At 40.6% G+C, this 20,020-nt stretch overlaps 1 protein-coding gene across 1 annotated transcript in view; it reads right to left on the reverse strand.

Moving 5' to 3' along the window:
- GREB1L (GREB1 like retinoic acid receptor coactivator) overlaps positions 1-20,020 on the reverse strand; it is a 305,480-nt gene that overhangs the window by 49,059 nt on the left and 236,401 nt on the right. The window contains exons 16-17 of the mRNA XM_033178167.1: positions 4,698-4,878; positions 684-876 (exon numbers count right to left, since the gene is read on the reverse strand). Coding sequence (XP_033034058.1) covers positions 684-876; positions 4,698-4,878 — 374 coding nt within the window. The remainder of the gene's footprint in view (positions 1-683; positions 877-4,697; positions 4,879-20,020) is intronic.

The following is a 20,020-nucleotide window of genomic DNA, read 5'->3' on the forward strand; positions in this document are numbered from 1 at the left end:
TGAAGGCACAAAGGAAATCCAGGATATTGATCATGGCCTCAGATAACATCAACATTTTCTTTTTGAAAAATTATATAGGACAGATAATTTTGCATCTGCACGATACCTAAGAAAAGAACCACCTAATCAGATTTATACAGGATACTATTCACTAGACTTTAGTCTTATAATAATTGTAAATATATGGAACTTTTGGAAGATACAGAATTACGTTAGATATTTATTTATTTATTTATTTTTATTTATTTATTTTTGAGACAGAGTCTCATTCTGTCCCCCAGGCTGGAGTGTAATGGCACGATCTCGGCTCACTGCAACCTCCGCCTCCCGGGTTCAAGTGATTCTCCTGCCTCAGCCTCCCGAGTAGCTAGGACTACAGGCACCCACCAGCACACCTGGCTAATTTTTTGTATTTTCAGTAGAGACGGGGTTTCACCATCTTAGCCAGGATGGTCTCGATCTCCTGATCTCGTGATCCACCCGCCTTGGCCTCCTGAAGTGCTGGAATTACCGGCGTGAGCCACCACGCCCGGCCAGATTTTTGAAGTCTTACATAAAGCATTATATTAGATTTTGAATTCTTATGAATATGATCTTAAGCCGTGACATATTTTGTTACAAGGTCCTACCCTCTGGGGAACTAAGAACATGACAGTGTATCAGATAGCAGGCAAGAGACTCACCCCGGTATCCAGCTGTATCCAGTGAACCTCATTGCTAGAGCTAATGCGGGACTGTTGGGTCTGCAGAGTGTATGGGAAGGAGCTGACCTGGAGCACCAGGAGGTTGAAAGCTTCCAGAACTTCTCTGCAATTAATGACCCTATCAGCTAGTCCATGACTGGGTTCGCCATGTGACAAAGAGCCTGAAATGACACTGTAGAAAAATTGAAAGTCATATTAATGCCTCATTTAACCAAGTAGATACAGAATCAGACCCTAACAAGGAGATACTGTTTTAGTTTTTATTTTTCTATCTCTTTTCAATTGGGAGCAGAGTAGAAACAACCAAAATTTGACACAGAAGGGAAAAAATTTACATTCCCTCTTTTCAGACAGATTTCAGGAATATGTACTTTTTTTTCCTTTTCAGTTTATTCCCAATATACCTCAAAGTGCAAACTCAGTTATTTAGACCAGTGATATCTAAATCTGCAGTTGGGCCGGGCATGCTGGCTCACATCTGTAATCCCAGCACTTTGGGAGGCCAAGGCAGATAGACCACCTGAGGTCAGAAGTTCAAAACCAGTCTGGCCTACATGGTGAAACCCCGTCTCTATTAAAAAATAAAAATACACAAAAAATTAGCTGGATGTGGTAGTGTGTGCCTGTAATCCTAGCTACTTGGGAGGCTAAGGCAGGAGAAATGCTTGAACTAGGAGGAGGAGGTTGCAGTGAGCAGAAATCACACCACTGCGCTCCAGCCTGGGCAACACAGGGTCCATGAGCCATTCCTGCTCATAGAAGACTGCCAAGACCTGAATAGATGTGGGCAAAATTTCTTTTCTCGCTCTCTCTCTCCTTTCCTTCCTTTCTTTGGAATCTAACAAGTTCTACAAGATCTTATTTATACCTATGTATGGCTCTAGGTTTCAGATTGTGGAGGATTATCCAACACTTTCTGGCTTCTGAATAAGAGCTCTTGCAATTCTGACATTTCCCTGCCACAAACCAAAAACTTCCAGATTCTTAACCTCAGCATCTCCTGGAGAAAAGAAAATCTATAAATGCTTGATGATGCCTGAAATTTCTCTCCCCATTACATGGTGAGGACAAACCATGATATGTAATACATGATGACTATTTGCCACCTCCCACCCCTGCCAATTTGCCTTTTAATCCATAGAAGCAAAGATGTCCCCTACCAGATAATTACTATAATTTGATCTGGGAGCAAAAGTGGTTCCACATTTGACTCCTTCTTTTTTTTTTTCCTTTTTTTCTTTTTGAGATGGAATCTCTCTCTGTCACCCAGGCTGTAGTGCAGTGGCATCATCTCTGCTCACTGCAACCTCTGCCTCCTGGGTTCAAGTGATTCTCCTGCTTCAGCCTCCCGGGTAGCTGGGATTACAGGCATGTGCCACCACGCCCGGCTAATTTTTTTGTATTTCTGGTAGAGAGGGGGTTTCACCATGTTGGCCAGGCTGGTCTTGAACTCCTGACCTCACCTGCCTTGGCCTCTTAAAGTGCTGGGATTACAGGTGTGAGACACTGTACCCTGCCAACTTCTTTCATTAATAAGTTCATCCAGGCCAGGCATGGTGGCTCACGCCTGTAATCCCAGCACTTTGGGAGGCCAAGGCGGGTGAATCACAAGGTCAGGAGTTCAAGACCAGCCTGGTCAAGATGGTGAAACCCCATCTCTACTAAAAATACAAAAATTAGCCAGATGTCTGGTGGGCACCTGTAATCCCAGCTATTTGGGAGGCTGAAGCACAGAACTGCCTGAACCCGGGAGGCGGAGGTTGCAGTGAGCCGAGATTGCACCACTGCACTCCGGCCTGTGCGACAGAGCGAGACTCTATCTCAATAATAATAATAATAATAATTTCATCCAGTAAATATGATATTCTCTTGTTTAAACTGGGGAACTGGGGAAGATTTCAGGTCATGAAAGTGCATCTCTACTGCTTTTAAAGGCAAGAGGGAAAAGAGAACGGCAAAGATGAGGAGAAATAGTGGGAGAAGAAAGAAGAGAAGCAAGGCCAAACGGAAAAGTGCGTTGGAGGCAGAGAGGAAAGCACATCACCCTTCCAGGAGCTCATTCATCCTAACTTCCTTATTGCTGTCCTTTCTCTGACAAAGCTGAGTGCTACCAAGCTCTTAAAACAAAATTTTTTCAGGAATCTTTAATTCATCCAGAGTGTAGTGATATGATTTGCCTCTGTTTCCCCACCCAAATCTCATCTTGTAGCTCCCATAATTCCCATGTGGTATGGGAGGGAGCTGGTGGGAGATAACTGAATTACGGGGACAGGTCTTTCCCACGCTGTTCTTGTGATAGCAAAAGTCTCATGAGATCTGATAGTATTTTAAGGGGGAATAAGCTGGCTGGAGAAATTTGCATAAGTAGTGAGGAGCCGAATGTTAGCCCCCAACACAATGGGGGAAAAATGTCTCCAGGGCATGTCAGAGGTCTTCATGGCAGCATCCCCCCCATCCACAGACCTAGAGGCCTGGGAGGGAAAAGTGGTTTTGTGGGCTGGGCCATGTGCTGTGTGCAGCCTAGGAACTTGGACCCCTGTGTCCCAGCTGCTCCAGCCATGACTAAAAGGGGCCAATGTACAGCTTGGGCTGTTGCTTCAGAGGGTGGAAGCCCCAAGCCTTGGCAGCTTCCACATGGTGTTGAGCCTGTGGGTGCACAGAAGTGAAGAACTGAGGTTTGGGAACCTCTGCCTAGATTTCAGAAGATGTATGGAAATGCCTGGATGCCCAGGCAAAAGTTTGCTGCAGGGGCGGAGCCCTCATGGAGAACCTCTGCTAGGGCAGTGTGGAAGGGAAATGTGGGGTCAGACCCACCACACAGAGTTCCTACTGGGGCCTGTAGCCCCTTTGTTAGTCAATTTCTCCCATTTGGAATGGCTATATTTATCCAATACCTGTACCCTCATTGTATCTAGGAAGAAATTAACTTGCTTTTGATTTTACAGGCTCATAGGCAGAAGGGACTTGCCTTGTCTCAGATGAGACTTTGGACTTTTGAGTTAATGCTGAAAAGAGTTGAGACTTTGGGGGACTGTTGGGAAGGCATAATTGGTTTTGAAATGTGAAGATAAGAGATTTGGGAGGGGCCAGGGGTAGAAAGATATGGTTTGGCTCTGTATCTCCACCCAAATCTCATCTTCTAGCTCCCATAATTCCCACATGTTGTGGGAGGGACCCAGTAGGAGATGACTGAATTACGGGGGTGGGTCTTTCCCGTGCTGTTCTTGTGACAGTGAGTAAGTCTCATGAGATCTGATGATATTATCAGAGGTTTCTGCTTTTACATCTTCCTCATTCTCTCTTTGCCTGTTGCCATCCTTGTAAGATGTGACTTGCTCCTCCTTGCCTTATGCCATGATTGTGAGGCTTCCCCTGCTATGAGGAACTGTGAGTCCAATTAAACCTCTTTCTTTTGTAAATTTTCCCAGTCTCAGGTATGTCCTTATCAGCAGCATGAAAATGGACCAACATATGTAGTTAACATAAAACCAACGTGAAATCGATGAGAAAAGCTAAGGAAACAAGAAAAGGGTAGGAAAAGGTTACCAGTAAGAAGACGGCAAATGTTAGGGTCCCTGGCTTTGGAATCACCTTTAACACATTTTCTTTTCTTTTCTTTTTCTTTTTTTTTTTTTTGAGACAAAGTCTCACTCTGTCACCCCGACAGGAGTGCAGTGGTGTGATCTTGGCTCACTGCAACCTCCAGTGCCTGGGTTCAAACAATTCTCCTGCCTCAGCCTCCCAAGTAGCTGGAATTACAGGCATGTGCTACCAGGCCCGGCTAATTTTTGTATTTTTAGTAGCATGGGGTTTCACCATGTTGGCCAGGCTGGTCTCAAACTCCTGACCTCAAGTGATCCACCCACCTCGGCCTCCCAAAGTGTTGGGATTACAGGCATCAGCCACCACGCCTGGCCACATTTAACACGTTTCATTAGGTAACAATTATTCCTGTAGAAGGGAGACTCCATTTGCTCACTCTGAACCAATCACCTCGTTAGTTCCACATGGGAGTTGTCATGAACTAGCACAAACAGTGTGTACGGGTTCTGTTTCACTCTCCTCATAAAAACTTCAAACTTGGTTTGAATCTCATTGTCTAGACGAACAACATATTTTTCTGCTCTCTGATGGGCTGTCCCATTTTCCTCCAGACCCAAGTCTACAAGGACACCTGCCAAGAAGAAAAAAATTAATCTTTTAACACACTTTTACATATACACACACACACAGGAGACAGACTTGAGTTCACTGTCTGCTGACACTGGGTACCAACTGTATGAAGATATTTACAGAGCAGATACTTTTTCCTTTTTATGTTCCCCATCACAGTATGAGGAGGAAATATCAGATATCCTTTTCTTCATAACACTGCCCGTCACCTCCCATCCCTGACACAAATACAGGGAACATTCTGGTACATGAGATAAAAGCAGCTGAGTGTATGAGACCTTTGCTTCACTAAATTCTATTTGCATATAAAGTGCTGCTGCTACTGGCTTCAACAGGCCACCTGGAAAAAAATTAAGCTTTGGGCCACAGCTCTTGACCAAATTAATATAAGCCTTCTTTACCCTAAATTTAGCAACAAAACATATATGAGAAAAGAAAAAACCAACATATTAATGTTCAAAGATACCACGTTAGACTGTGAGCTTTTGGTAGTGTTTTACTCATTTTTATACAGTGACCATCTTGCACAGTATTTAGAGCACTGGCATACCTCAATGAATGTTGGATTTATGTACCAACTTAATAAACTGAACTGAATTAGTCATGATTGCTATATTCTCAATATGTTAGAAACTAAGAAACTTTAATACCGTATCATTGTCTCTGTCTATAATAAAATTACTTCTTTTTTTTTTTTTTTTTGAGATAGAGTCTCGCTCTGTCACCCAGGCTGGAGTGCAGTGGCGTGATCTTGGCTCACTGCAAGCTCCGCCTCCCAGGTTCATGTCATTCTCCTGCCTCAGCCTCCCCAGTAGCTGGGTCTACAGGCGCCCGCCACCACGCCTGGCTAATTTTTATGTATTTTTAGTAGAGACGGGGTTTCACCGTGTTAGCCAGGATGGTCTCGATCTCTTGACCTTATGATCTGCCCACCTCGGCCTCCCAAAGTGCTGGGATTACAGGCGTGAGCCACTGCGCCCGGCCAATAAAATGACTTCTACACACATCTAAAGTAGTTCTAGGCACATAAAGCTGTTGTTGAGATAATTGATTAAAAGAGGAAATCTTCCTTTAAATAAAGAGACTTTTATGAATTACACTGACTTAATTTTATCTGTCTTTTCTTTTAATATAAATGCAGCTCAATGAAGAATTACATGTAATTAATTAGCATCTAGATGCTGTAATACTAACAGGCCTAAATGGTATAACAGAAAAAAAATGTTTTACCATATGAAAAATTCTTTATACCAGAAAAGGTGGACAGAAAGGTAATTTTGCTTCCAAACACTGTTCATTAGGAGCCTTTACTCACCGATTGTTTTCAATTCTCACCCAAATGTAGTCAAATTTTGTTGTGAATATTTCCAAAAGCAATCAATCAAACATTTAATTTGGCAGATACTGTGATTTTTTTGAAAGTGGATTGTGGCCAGGTGTGGTGGCTTATGCCTGTAATCCCAGCACTTTGGGAGGCTAAGACGGGTGGATCACTTGAGGCCAGGAGTTCCAGACCAGCCTGGGCAACATAGTGAGACCTCATCTCTATAAAAAATACAAAAATTAGCTGGGTGTGGTGGCGCACGCCTGTAGTCCCAGCTACCCAGAAGGCTGAGGAGGAGAATCACTTCAACCCAGGAGGCCGAGGTTGTGGTGTGCCGAGATCACACCACTGCACTCCGGCCTGGACAATAGAGTGAGACTCTGTTTGAAAAAAACAAAAAAAGAAACAAAAGAGAGGAAAAAACTCATTCAACATTCGATAGCTATTTATTGATCATCTATCTACTATGTGCCATGCCAGTTACTGTGCTAGGTCTGGGGAAACAGAGGGGAACAGGAATAAGATCTAAATCTCATAGAGCTTATGATGGAGATAACAGAAAATTTTGATGAGTGTCACGATGGAGACAAGGTACTATGGGGTAGGTAGAGGAAGCCAGCAGAGGCATTAGAGAAAGGACCTACTTAATCTCTAAAGTGTCTGTTTCCTTATCTGTAAAATAGGGAGTGTAGTACCAGTTACAAATTAGTCTGTATTTCCAGTTTATCCTTAGGAAATAAGCAGCATGAGTTAAGGCATCCTAAAAAGAAACGATTATAAATAATTCATAAAGAGGATAAAATATATTGTACTGATAATTAAGAGTTTGCTGCCTTTCAAAACAAATGAAGTAAAGACCAATTGTGGCTTTTTGGCTAAGATCAAGTGTAAAGATGACTGTATATCTTTGACAGGTCAATTGCATACATTCCCTTACTGGAAAACCAAAGTTGCAGAAATCTAAGAGGTTGTTTTCTTGAGAATAACATGGTATATTAGTCCATAACTATGCAGGCTGCTGGCTCTGTCCTGAGCAGGCACATCAGAGCTACTTGATTGTTTTATTTCTAACTGGGTGTTTTTAGTAATCAGCCCTACTTTTAAATTGTCTTTTAGACTTTTAAGTTTGTTTTTTTCCTCATAATGAAAGTGATAGATACTTATTTTGGAAAAACTGAACAGTATAGAGATACATTTAAAAAGAAAAACGTATCCATAATTATTTAATTCACTGCTTCCATTTTTGTGCTTTTTTTCCTGTTTTTTTCTATGCATATTGTGCAGCCTGACTCACATTTTGTAATTGTATATCCTGAGATATATATGTGTGTGTATATGTATGTGTGTGTGTGTATATATATATATATATATTTGGCTTATAACTACAAAGTAAGAAACAAAACAAGTGAGAATAACATTATCATTGTTTACTAATAATATGTCTGTGTAGAAAACACAAAATAATCTATGGATGAATCAATAAGAATTTAGTTGATGAATTCAAAATCAATTTACAAAGATCAGTTGCATTTCTGTACACAAGCAGTAGTTAGGAAGTGTACTTAAAAAAAATTTACAGGATGTTAAAAAAATATTATGTATCGGCCAGGCACGGTGGCTCACGCCTGTAATCCCAGCACTTTGGGAGGCAGAGGCGGATGGATCATGAGGTCAGGAGATTGAGACCATCCTGACCAACACGGTGAAACCCAGTCTCTACTAAAAATTACACACAAAAAATTAGCCGGGCGTGGTAGTGGGCGCCTGTAGTCCCAGCTACTCGGGAGGCTGAGGCAGGAGAATGGTGTGAACCCAGGAAGCAGAGCTTACAGTGAGCTGAAACTGTGCCACCGCACTCCAGCCTGCGTGACAAAGCGAGACTCCGTCTAAAAAAAAATATATATATATATATATCTACCTATATATATATATATCTACCTATATATATATATATATCTACCTATATATATTATATATCTAGGAATAAATCTTACAAAAGGTATGTAAGACCTTTATGGAGAAAATGATGAAACTATTAATTATGTTAAAATGACCTAAATAGAGCTACATCATAAAATAAAGTTAAAATTGAATTTTCCTCAAACTTATCTAGAGATTCAAAGTAATTCCAATAAAAATTACCTTTTTTTTTTTTTTTTTTAATTTAGAGACAAGAGCCTTGTTCTGTCACCCATGCTGAGTGTAGTAGTGTGATCACACCTCACTGTGGCCTTGAGCTACTGGGCTCAAGCTATCCTCCTGCCTCGGTGTCCTGAGTAGCTGGGCCTGCAGGCATGTGCCAGCATGCTTGGCTAAGTGTTTTTTCTTTTTTAAGAGATGGGGGTCTCACTATGTTGCCCATGCTGGTCTCAAACTCCTGGTCTCAAGCAATCCTCCAGCTTTGGCCTCTCAAAGCACTGGCATTATAGGCATGATCCTGGCCCAACAGGTTTTTGTTTTTTAATTTTACTTGAAAAAATGTTTTTTAAAATGTATATGGCCAAGCAAAGAACCAAAAAGAGTCAAGATAATTCTGAAGTAGAAAACATGGGAGAGGTTTGTCTCACTGGAAATCAAGAATTTCTTTGCTAATAAGACAGTGGTTTGGGCACAGAGGTAGGAGTTAGTAATTGTGTAATTACCAGAAAAAAATCAAAGATGTGAAGATATTGTAGATAATGAGAACTAGGTTTCTTCCTGTCAGAGAAAGAAGTTACAAATGACTCATATTTTTAAACATAGATCAGTAGATAGAGAAATAAAGAGGTATATGTGTGCGTTCATGGGTTAATATACATATACATGGTTTCCTAGCTCTGTCTGCTGAGTGGGCTTAGGCGCAATGACATCCTAGTAGCAATGGGCACACTTAACACCCAAATTTTGATTTCTAAATACCATTCTTCAATACAAGGAATCAGGTTTCTTGGAAAAAAGGTTAATCCCAGTGTTGAGGCAGAAAAATAAAAGTAAACCTAGAATGTCTTATGGTTTCAGAAAGCAAGAAAACAGTATGTTAAAAAAAAACAAAACACAAGGGCCTGCCCGAAGGAGTCTCCAATGGCCAATGCTGGAAAATTTGAGCAAAATAATAATGATCATCAGTATAGTGTTGGAAATAACCCACAGAATAAAATAAAAATGACCTGTATTTATAAATACATAGATAAATGAGAAGGAACAGTTTTTCCTTACAGAATTTAATTAACGAACTCTTACTAGTAAATGTAGGGAAAAAATGACAGAAAATCATCATCTTGGAAATACCACAATACATTGCAGGCAAGATCCACTAATGGATGCAAAAATTAGTGGCTGAAAGTTTGATGAAAACAGGATATTACCATTGCTCAAAATATTTCCACAAGATTTTAAATCAATTCCAAAGAAGAAACCAGTAACTTTACAATGCAGAAACTTGGCAGACATACCTTAATCAAGTGATCAAGGTTAACATCACCAATAATAAAACATCAACCTCATGTACTCCCTGACATGATGCAATCAGGACACAGTATCACTTTTATGGTTTTCTTGCCCAAAACTCAAAACCTCAATTAAATTGTGAGAAAACTCAAGCATTCCCTACACAAAACAATTGATTAGTATTCACTTAAGGTCAGGAAAGGCTAGGAAAGACTGAAGAAAAGTCATAGACCGGAGGAAATGAAAAGGACATAACTGAATGCAATGTGTGAACCTGGATTGGAACTGGAACAGGAAAACAACATGAAGAGAAAGACTGGGGAGATCTTCCATTAACAGTATCATTCTGGCATTGATTTCCTGCTCTGATAATTGTATTATAGTTAGGTAAGTTGTTAACTTTGAGAGAAATTGAGTGAAGGGTTTAGCGAACTCTATGATTTTTTTAACAGCTTTAGTGATTGATATAAGCATGTATTCACATATAATTTACCCATTTAGAGTGCATAATTCAATGGCTTTTAGTATATATTCATGGAGCTGGACAACAGTCACCACAATTTTAAAACATTTTCATCACCTCCTAAGGAAACTCCACATATTTAACCCCTCAATTATTCCCTCAACACCCTCAATCCCCAGGCAATCACAGTCTACTTTGTGTCTCTATAGACGGGCTTATTCTAGACATTTCATGTAAGTGGAATTGTACAAGATGCAATCTTGTGTGATTGGTTTCTTTCATTTGGAATAATGTTTTCAAGTTTCATCCACGTTGTAGTATGCATCAATACTTTCTTTCTCTTTATTGTTTATATTCCACTGTACGGATATACCACATTTTATTTATCCATTCATCACTTGGTGGATATCTGGGTTTTTCTGCTTTTGGGCTATTATGAATAATGTTGCAATGAACATTTGTATACAGGTTTTTGCATGCACGTATATTTTCACTTCTCTCTCATTTCAGATTTTTTTGTTTTTGAGACAGTGTCTCGTTCTGTCACCTTGCTCTGTCGCCCAGGCTGGAGTGCAGTGGTGCAGTCTCAGCTCACTGCAAGCTCCACCTCTTGGGTTCACACCATTCTCCTGCCTCAGCCTCCCAAGTAGTTGGGACTACAGGCACCCGCCACCACGCCTGGCTAATTTTTTTGTATTTTGAGTAGAAACGGGGTTTCACCATGTTAGCCAGGATGGTCTCGATCTCCTAACCTTGTGATCCACCCACCTTGTTCTCTCAAAGTGCTGGGATTACAGGTGTCAGCCACTGCGCCCGGCTCATTTAATATCTTGGAGTGGAATTGCTGGATCATAGAGTAACTCTATATTTAATCATCTGAGCAACCACTAGACTGTTTTCTAAAGTTGCCGTGCCATTTTAAATTCCTAACAGCAGTGTATGAGTTTCCAATTTCTCCACACATTCGACAATTGTTACTACCTCTCTTTTATGGGTCATCCTAGTGGGGTGTGTAGTAGTCTCTCATTGTGGTTTTGATTTGCATTTCTCCAATGACTAATGATGAACATCTTTTCATGTGTTCATTGGCCATTCATGTATCTCCTTTGGATAGATGCTTATTCAGATCCTTCATCCATATGTTAATTAAACAATTTGTCTTTATTACTGAGTTTTTTTAAAAATTATACTTTGTTCTAGGGTACATGTGCACAGCGTGCAGGTTTGTTACATATGTATACATGAGCCATATTGATGTGCTGCACCCATTAACTCGTCATTTACATTAGGTGTATCTCCTAATGCTATCCCTCCCCCCACCCCCCTCCCCACAATAGGACCCAGTGTGTGATGTTCCCCTTCCTGTGAGTTGTAACAGGTCTTTGAATATTGTAGATATAGTGCCGTACGAGATAAATGATTTCCAAATAGTTTCCCCCATTCTGTGGCTTGTCTTTTCACTTTCTTCATGATGTCCTTTGAAGTACAAATATTTTAAATTTTGAGGGTTGTCCAGTTTATGTATAAAAGTTTAGGCTTTTGGTGTCATATGTAAGAAATAATTATTAGTATTCCAAGGTCACAAACATTTATACCCATTTTCTTCTAAGAATTTTGTAATTGTAGCTGCTACATTTAGGTCTTTGATCCATTTTGAGTTATTTTTTGTATGTGAGGTAGAGGTCAAACTTCATTCTTTTGCATGTGGATATTCAGTTGTCCCAGCATCATTCATTGAAAAGACTATTCTTTCTCTGTTAAACTGTCTTGGCACCCTTGTCAAAATTGAATTGAGGTTTATTTCTGGAATCTCAACACCATCTTGTTTATCTACATGTTTATCATTTTGTCATCGCCACACTGTCTTGAGTACAGTAGCTTATACAGTTTACTAGAGTTAAAATGGGGAAGTGAGAGTCCTCCAACTTTATTCTTCTTCAATAATGTTTTGGGTATTCTGGGTCCCTCAAATTTCCACATGAATTTTAGAATCAGCTTGTAAGTTTCTGCAAAGAAGCCAGCTGGGATTTTGGTAGGGGATGCACTGAATCTGTATGTAGACCAATTTGGGGGAATATGGTCATCTTAAAAATATTAATATATCTTCAATTTTATAAATATAAATGTCTTTTCATTTATTTAGGTCTTCCTTAATTTCATTCAGCAATGCTTCATTATTTCAGAGGATAAGCTTTGCACTTCTTTTGTCAAATTCATTCCTATGTATTTTATTCTTTTTGATATTCTTGTAATTAAAATTTTCTTAATTTCATTTTCAGATCCCTTATACTATTTTTGCAACTTTTTGTATGTCTAAAATTATTTTAAAATAAAAAAAATTTTAAGGAGGCATGAGCATACCAAATATTTACTGAAGCACATACATTGCAGGTGGGAGTGTAAATATAATCACTTTGGAAAAAATTTAGCATTCTTTGGTAAAATTTAAAATGTTCAGAACCTGTGCTTCAACAATTCTATTCCCAGAGAAGCTCTTATATGTGTACCAGCACTGTTTGAAGGAATCAAAAAACCAGAAACATTACAAGTGTACATCAGTAGTAGAATTGTGCTTTTTAAAAGATATGTGATGTATTTATATAGAAGAATACTAAAAATCAGTGAAGTGAATGAATTACAGCTACAAACAACAGCAGGAACAACTTCAGGGACATAACATTAAGCATAAAAAATAAATCACAGGAGAATACATAGAATGTAGTTCCACTTAGGTTTAAAGTATATGAAATTAAGCACATATTGTTTAAAAGTTAAGGCATTATGGTAAAACTATAAATAAAAGCGAGGGAATGATAAACACAAAATTCAGCGTAATGGTTACCTTTGAAAAGAGAGGGACATTAGCATCAGGGAGATCCACCAGGGAGGAACAGTCTTCCGTGTTCCTTATTTTGGTGGGTAATGAGTGCTCATTCCATTGTGATTTTTAAAATATCCTTTATAAATGTGATCTATTCAATAATTAAAACTTCTTAAAAAGGGGGAATGTAAATTACCTATCCATGTTTTAGAAACTATTTGAGGACAATAACTCTCCGGAATGCCATCTGACAGATACATCAACAATAAATAGCAACTATTTAAACTTCACATTCTATTTTGACTACTACAGAAATGGAAAGACCTGTATCCTCTTTAGTTAGATGAATCAGTTGTTAATATTTTGCTACATTTGCTTTTTCTTTGTTACTTTTTATTGTTTTGTTTTTGCAAAATAATTTGGAAATAAGTAACATATATCATAATACTTTACCCCTAAATCCTTCAATATGCTCTTCCTAAGAGCAAAGGCATTCTCCTATATAACCACAATATTATTATTACATTTATGAAACTGAACCAACATCAGTATAATATTCTTTAATACACAGCCCATATTCGAGTTTCAGTAATTGTCCCAGAGCTGTGTTTTAATTTTTTATATTTTAATCAAGTATCCAATTAAGAATTAAGCATGGGTTTTGGGGCTGGGGAGAGTAGGTTTGTTAAAGGACACAAAATTTCAGTTAGATAGGAAGAAAAGTTCAGAGAATTGATTATACAACATGGTAATTATATTAATAATATTTTATACTTGAAAATTGCTAAGAGAGTAGATTTTAAATGTTCTTCACCACAAATATTAAGTATGTGAGGTAATGGATATGTTCATTAGTTTGATTTTGCCATTCCATAATGTTTACTTAACACATCATGTTCCATATAAAAATATATATATATACAATCTTTGTCCATTAAAAAATAAACAAGTATTATACTTGGTTGTCATGTCTCTTTATTCTCCATGTTTAAAACAACCAAACAGCCTCCCTGACTTTTCTTGATCTATTTTTCTTTTTAATCTTTCAAGACGTTATTTTTTAAAACTCAAGCTAATTGTTTTGTAAGATGCCACACCATCTGGATCTGTCTGGAAGCTTCCCTGTGACCAAACTCAGGCTAAACAGTTTTGGCAATTATACCTCATAGGTGACATTGTGTGCTTTTTTGCACATAATGTCAGTTTGTCCCATAACTGGAGATGCCAAATTTTGATTACTTAGTTATGGCAGTGTCTACTGCCAGATCTCTCCATTGTAGAGAGACACCTTTCCCTCTTTGTTAGCTTTTAATCCATAGGATGATACTTTGAGACTTTGTGAATATTTGTTCCCTAATTACTTTTTTTTTTTTTGAGATGGAGTCACTCTCTGTCCCCAGGCTGGAGTGCAGTGGCGTGATCTGGGCTCACTGCAACCTCCGCCTCCTGGGTTCAAGTGATTCTCCTGCCTCAGCCTCCCGAGTAGCTAGGACTACAGGCATACGCCACCATGCCCGGTTAATTTTTGTATTTTTAGTAGAGATGGGGTTTCACCATATTGACCAGGATAGTCTCGATCTCTTGACCTCGTGATCCGCCCCCTTCGGCCTCCCAAAGTGCTGGGATTACAGGCGTGAGCCAACGTGTCCAGCTCCCAATGACATTTTATTCAATGGCTTTAGTATCCACCTGTGTCAGAATCAATAATTACATAATGGTACTACAAAGTGGGGATTTTCTAATTCCATCATGTTTCCTGCATTTATTAACTGGCACTCTTCTGTAGAGAAGGCATTCCCCTAACGTCTCACTTCTCCTGCTCCTTTTATTTTTTAGTATTGCTCTGGACTCATGGGTTTTAAAAACATTTTCAATAGGTTGCAATCCATTGCTATCATTCCTTGGGATGCTCAAAATTTCCAAATTTAGCCATAAATCCCCTGTTGGCATGCTCCAATCAATCTTTGCACTTTCTCACTTTCTGGCACAACAAAATGTTCCAGAAATGTTTCCACCTCAGAGCTGGGACAGTGGGGAATGGTGTTAAGAAGCCCAAACCTAAATGCTCCATGTGCTCACAGATAGGAGTCTGAGACCAGCCTGAGCAACGTGGTGAGATCTCATCTCTAAAAAGCAGTTAGCCAGGTGTGGTGACACGTGCCTGTAGTCTCAAATACTTGGGAGGCTGAGGTGGGAGGTTCATCTGGGCCTGGGAGTTTGAGGCTGGAATGAGGCATGATCATGCCACTGCACTTCAACCTGGGCAACAGAGTGAGACCCTGTCTTTCAGTGGACAGAAGTATTTTTCTTTTTTCAAATTATGACTTCACCCTTTTATCGCCAATTTAAACCTAAAATGAATATTTCTTATTTTTCCATTTCACATTTGAAGTTCCCGTCTTTCATTTGAGAACCCTGGTTTTCAACATTAAACTGAAAGCACCGCCAGGCGCGGTGGCTCACGCCTGTAATCCCAGCACTTTGGGAGGTCGAGGTGGGCGGATCATGAGGTCAGGAGATACAGACCATCCTGGCTAACACGGTGAAACCCCGTCTCTACTAAAAATACAAAAAAATTAGCCGGGCGAGGTGGCGGCGCCTGTAGTCCCAGCTATACGGGAGGCTGAGGCAGGAGAATGGCGTGAACCCGGGAGGCGGAGCTTGCAGTGAGCCGAGATCGCGCCACTGCACTCCAGCCTGGGCGGCAGAGTGAGACTCCATCTCATAAAAAAAAAAATTAAACTATTTAGCTGTCTGCTCTCTCCTATGACATACACAAAATAGTTTTAAATTTATCAGTAATACTCCCAATAACAAACACTCTAATTAAAATTTAAGATTTCTTTTCAATCTTTTCAACCCCATAGGATATGTCACATAAACAACATACAATAAGGAAACTGTTAAAAAATTACTTGAATTAATTCTTTTTGCTGTGTGGTTAATGTTGTCAATGTGATATGCAGTTAGGTTCCTTCATTTGTTTGTATTAAATTTTAAGTGTGCCTTTCCCCATTATTTTATTTTTGAATATATAAACCATTTTCAAGGCTCAAAACTCAAAATTATAGTCATTCCATACCTATCTCTTCCATCCCATAGATAAACTTTTTCATTAGGCCAGGTACTGTGGCTCACACCTGTAATCCCAGCACTTTGGGAGGCCAAGGTGGGTGGATCACCTTAGGTCAATGGTTCGAGACCAGCCTGGTCAACGTGGCAAAATCCCATCTCTACCAAAAATACAAAAATTAGCTGGGTGTGGTGGTGTGTACCTGTAATCCCAGCTACTCTGGAGGCTGAGGCAGGAGGATCACTTGAACCTGGGAGGCGGAGGTCACAGTGAGCCAAGATCGTACCACTGCACTCCAGCCTGGGTGACAGAGCAAGACTCCACAAAACAAAAAGAACAAATAAACTTTTTCATTAGCTTCTGACTTAGCTTTCATGCTTTGTTTTGTTTTTCAAAAATAAGCAGAGGTAAGGAATCTGAAAATGTCAGAAGCACTGAGCAATGGCCAGTCTAAGAAAGGTCACTTTCATTCTGTTTCCTTACTAACTTAATTTATCACAGTTCTATGGAATTAAACAAGTTTATTTTCTAATGAATCATAAGCAAATTGTCACATCTTTCCAACTCCACAATAAAACGTGGGTATTAGCAGGGCGCACCTGTGGCACTGATGATGGTACTAAGAGATCCAGGGTTGTGTCTAAATACTAAATCTCACTTTTGACATGAGTGGGAATGTAGGAGCACCAGGAGCACTTCTTCCTTCCTGACATTTTGTAACTCATTGAGTTCTAGAACAGAGCCAGTGGTGGCTGGGAGTCACCGTGTTCCCTATTAATCTAAACCTAAAGGTTTTAGATTAATAACCTTTTAGGGAACACATTAACTAATGTCTCTTACTCTTGGCCAAAGTAGATTTCTGGAACATGGGTTTTAATGACTAAATTTGTTTTTGCCAGAGGGCTAGCAAACCTTAAATATTATTCCTGTGTTTGCCTTTCAAAATAGATTTGAACTTAAAATTCAACAAAATGTTGAATATTTGTTCAGCAAATATTCATGCATAGTAAAATATTCATTTTACTTTCTGGCTGAAGAGAAAGATCATTAATAAACACACAACTACAACACACAGTGCGTTGAATGCCAAGGCTGGAGAACTGCAGGGTGTGCATGAGCACCACGCACACACACACAGTGGGAGAAAAGCTGGGAAGGAGCGTGCCCTGGCAGCCAGAGGAACCAGAAGGAATCTAACAAAAGGAATGGAGGTCTCCAGTGTTGCCAAAAGCTCAGATAAGGACTAAAAAGGTCATTGGTGATACTGGCAAGGGTGCTGTGAGGGTGGAAGCCAGTTTGCCAGGCACTGGGGAGTGACTGGGGGATGGAGGTGACGATGGACTGCCCTCTTGGTTTGGCACTTGGGAGGAGGAAGGGAGCTGGAGAGCCAGGTGGGATTAACAGAGTCTTGTTTTGTCTTTGAGAGAGGGGGGCAGGTTGACACTGATGGAATGAGATCCCAGAAAGAAAAAAGTTGAAGCAATGAGAGAGAAGAAAAGCAATAGTGTGAGGTCCCTCAAAGGTGGAAACTATCTGGGGTGAGGTGTGTGGGTCAGGCTGAAACAGAGCACGGCAACTCCTCCACTGATCAGCAGGGAAGGGGAAAAGACAGGTGTATACACAGTTAGGTTTCTAGATTCCCAGGCAGGAAGTTGTTATTGTTGTTTTTTCTTTTTTTTTTTTTTTTGAGACAGAGCTCACTCTGTCACCTAGGTTGGTGGAGTGCAGTGGTGCGATCTCAGTACACTGCAACCTCCAACTTCCAGGTTCAAGTGATTCTCGTGCCTCAGCCTCCCGAATAGCTGGGATTACAGGTACACACCCCCCCACACCCAGCTAATTTTTGAATTTTTAGTAGAGACAGGGTTTCACTATGTTGGCCCAGCTGGTCTCGAACTCCTGACCTCAGGTGATCCACCTGACTCGGCCTCCCAAAGTGCTGGGATTATAGGCATGAGCCACCGCACCGGGCCTAGTGGCAAGTTTTTACCTGAAGTTTTTTTTTTTTTTTTTTTTTTGAGACAGAGCTCACTCTGTCACCTAGGTTGGTGGAGTGCAGTGGTGCGATCTCAGTACACTGCAACCTCCAACTTCCAGGTTCAAGTGATTCTCGTGCCTCAGCCTCCCGAATAGCTGGGATTACAGGTACACACCCCCCCACACCCAGCTAATTTTGAATTTTTAGTAGAGACAGGGTTTCACTATGTTGGCCCAGCTGGTCTCGAACTCCTGACCTCAGGTGATCCACCTGACTCGGCCTCCCAAAGTGCTGGGATTATAGGCATGAGCCACCGCACCGGGCCTAGTGGCAAGTTTTTACCTGAAGTTTTTTTTTTTTTCTTTGGATGGGGTAGCATGGTCATTTGCTAAGAGAGAAGGAGGGATGAAGTCTGGGGTTTGAGGAGTGAAATGGAGTCCATGATAGCCACTGTGGAGAACGAGAGAGAGAACCAAGTAAGGAACCAAAAAAGGGCTGTGCGTGGTGGCTCATGCCTGTAATCCCAGCATTTTGGGAGGCCGAGGTGGGTGGATCATCTGAGGTCAGGAGTTCGAGACCAGCCTGGCCAACATGGTGAAACCCCATTTCCACTAAAAATACAAAAATTAGGCCGGGACTGATACAGGCTCACACCTGTAATCCCAGCACTTTGGGAGGCCAAGGTGGGTGGGTCACCTGAGGTCAGGAGTTTGAGACCAGCCTGACCAACATGGTGAAACCACGTCTATACTAAACATACAAAAAAATTAGCCAGGCTTGGTGGTGCATGCCTGTAATTCCAGCTACTCGGGAGGCTGAGGCAGAAGAATCGTTTGAACCCAGGAGGCAGAGGTTGCAGTGAGCCAAGACTGTGCCATTGCACTCGAGCCTGGGCAACAAAAGCGAAACTCTGTCTCGAAAAAAAAAAATTAGCTGGGAGTGGTAGCACATGCCTGTAATCCCAGCTACTCAGGAGGCTGAGGCAGGAGAATCTCTTGAACGTGGGAGGTGGAGTTTGCAGTAAGCCAAGATTGCGCCATTGTACTCCAGCCTAGGCCACAAGAGCAAAACTCAGTCTCAAAATAAAAAACAAACAACAAAAAAAAAACAAACAAGAATTTAGCATGGCATCAACTGGAAAGGTCGATTCTTTCCCACACAGTGAGAAGATGTTGAATATGCCGCAAAGGAGAGTGTGGCCTCAAATTGGGACCATCTGAATGGGTGATTCCAGGATTACGCAGGGTCCAGGGTATGACGAGGGGGCAGTGGCTGTGACTATGGTGAAGCAGGGGGCAAATGTGCCTAAGGGTGAGAATGGAAGGTAGTGAGAGTTCCGTACTGGCTGGGCCATCCCTCGGATAGCAATGCATGTGCTGGGTTATACTTGCAAAGACCAATCTCTTGTGTTTTCTCTACCTCAGGACAGAGTAGTTTCCCAGTACATTCTTCCCGGGCACCTGTTCCCTGTGTCTTAGTCACTGAACAAAAAATACTATCTTTTTTTTCTGTTGAAATTTTAAGTGACCAACAAGGGAGTATAAGGTTGGTGAGACCAAAAAAAAGTCTTTTTTTTTTAATTAAAAATTTTTTTGTTATTTAAAAAGATAAGAAAATGTATTTTCTTCTTATTTTAATTGATATCTTACAGAAGAAAGCTCTGCCACAATAAAATCTGTTTTTAGAAACTGAGAATGCCGGCCACACACAATGGCTCACTCCTGTAATCCCAGCACTTTGGGAGGCTGAGGTGGGTGGATCCCCTTGAGGTCAGGAGTTCAAGACCAGACTGGCCAACACAGTGAAACCCTGCCTCTACTAAAAGTACAAAAATTAGCTGGGTGTGGTGGCGGGTGCCTGTAATCCTAGTTACTTGGAAGGCTGAGGCAGGAGAATCACTTGAACCCAAAAGGCAGAGGTTGCAGTGAGCCGAGATTGTGCCACTGCCCCGGGCAACAAGAGCGAAACTTCATCTCAAAAAAAAAAAAAAGAAAGAAAGGAAAAAGAAATAAAGTGGGAATGGCTTCCTCTCTCTCTTCACTTCCCCTGCAATGTCTA

The sequence above is a fragment of the Trachypithecus francoisi genome, unplaced genomic scaffold (genome assembly GCF_009764315.1).
Source record: "Trachypithecus francoisi isolate TF-2019V2 unplaced genomic scaffold, Tfra_2.0 Lachesis_group19, whole genome shotgun sequence".
Classification (NCBI taxonomy): domain Eukaryota; kingdom Metazoa; phylum Chordata; class Mammalia; order Primates; family Cercopithecidae; genus Trachypithecus; species Trachypithecus francoisi.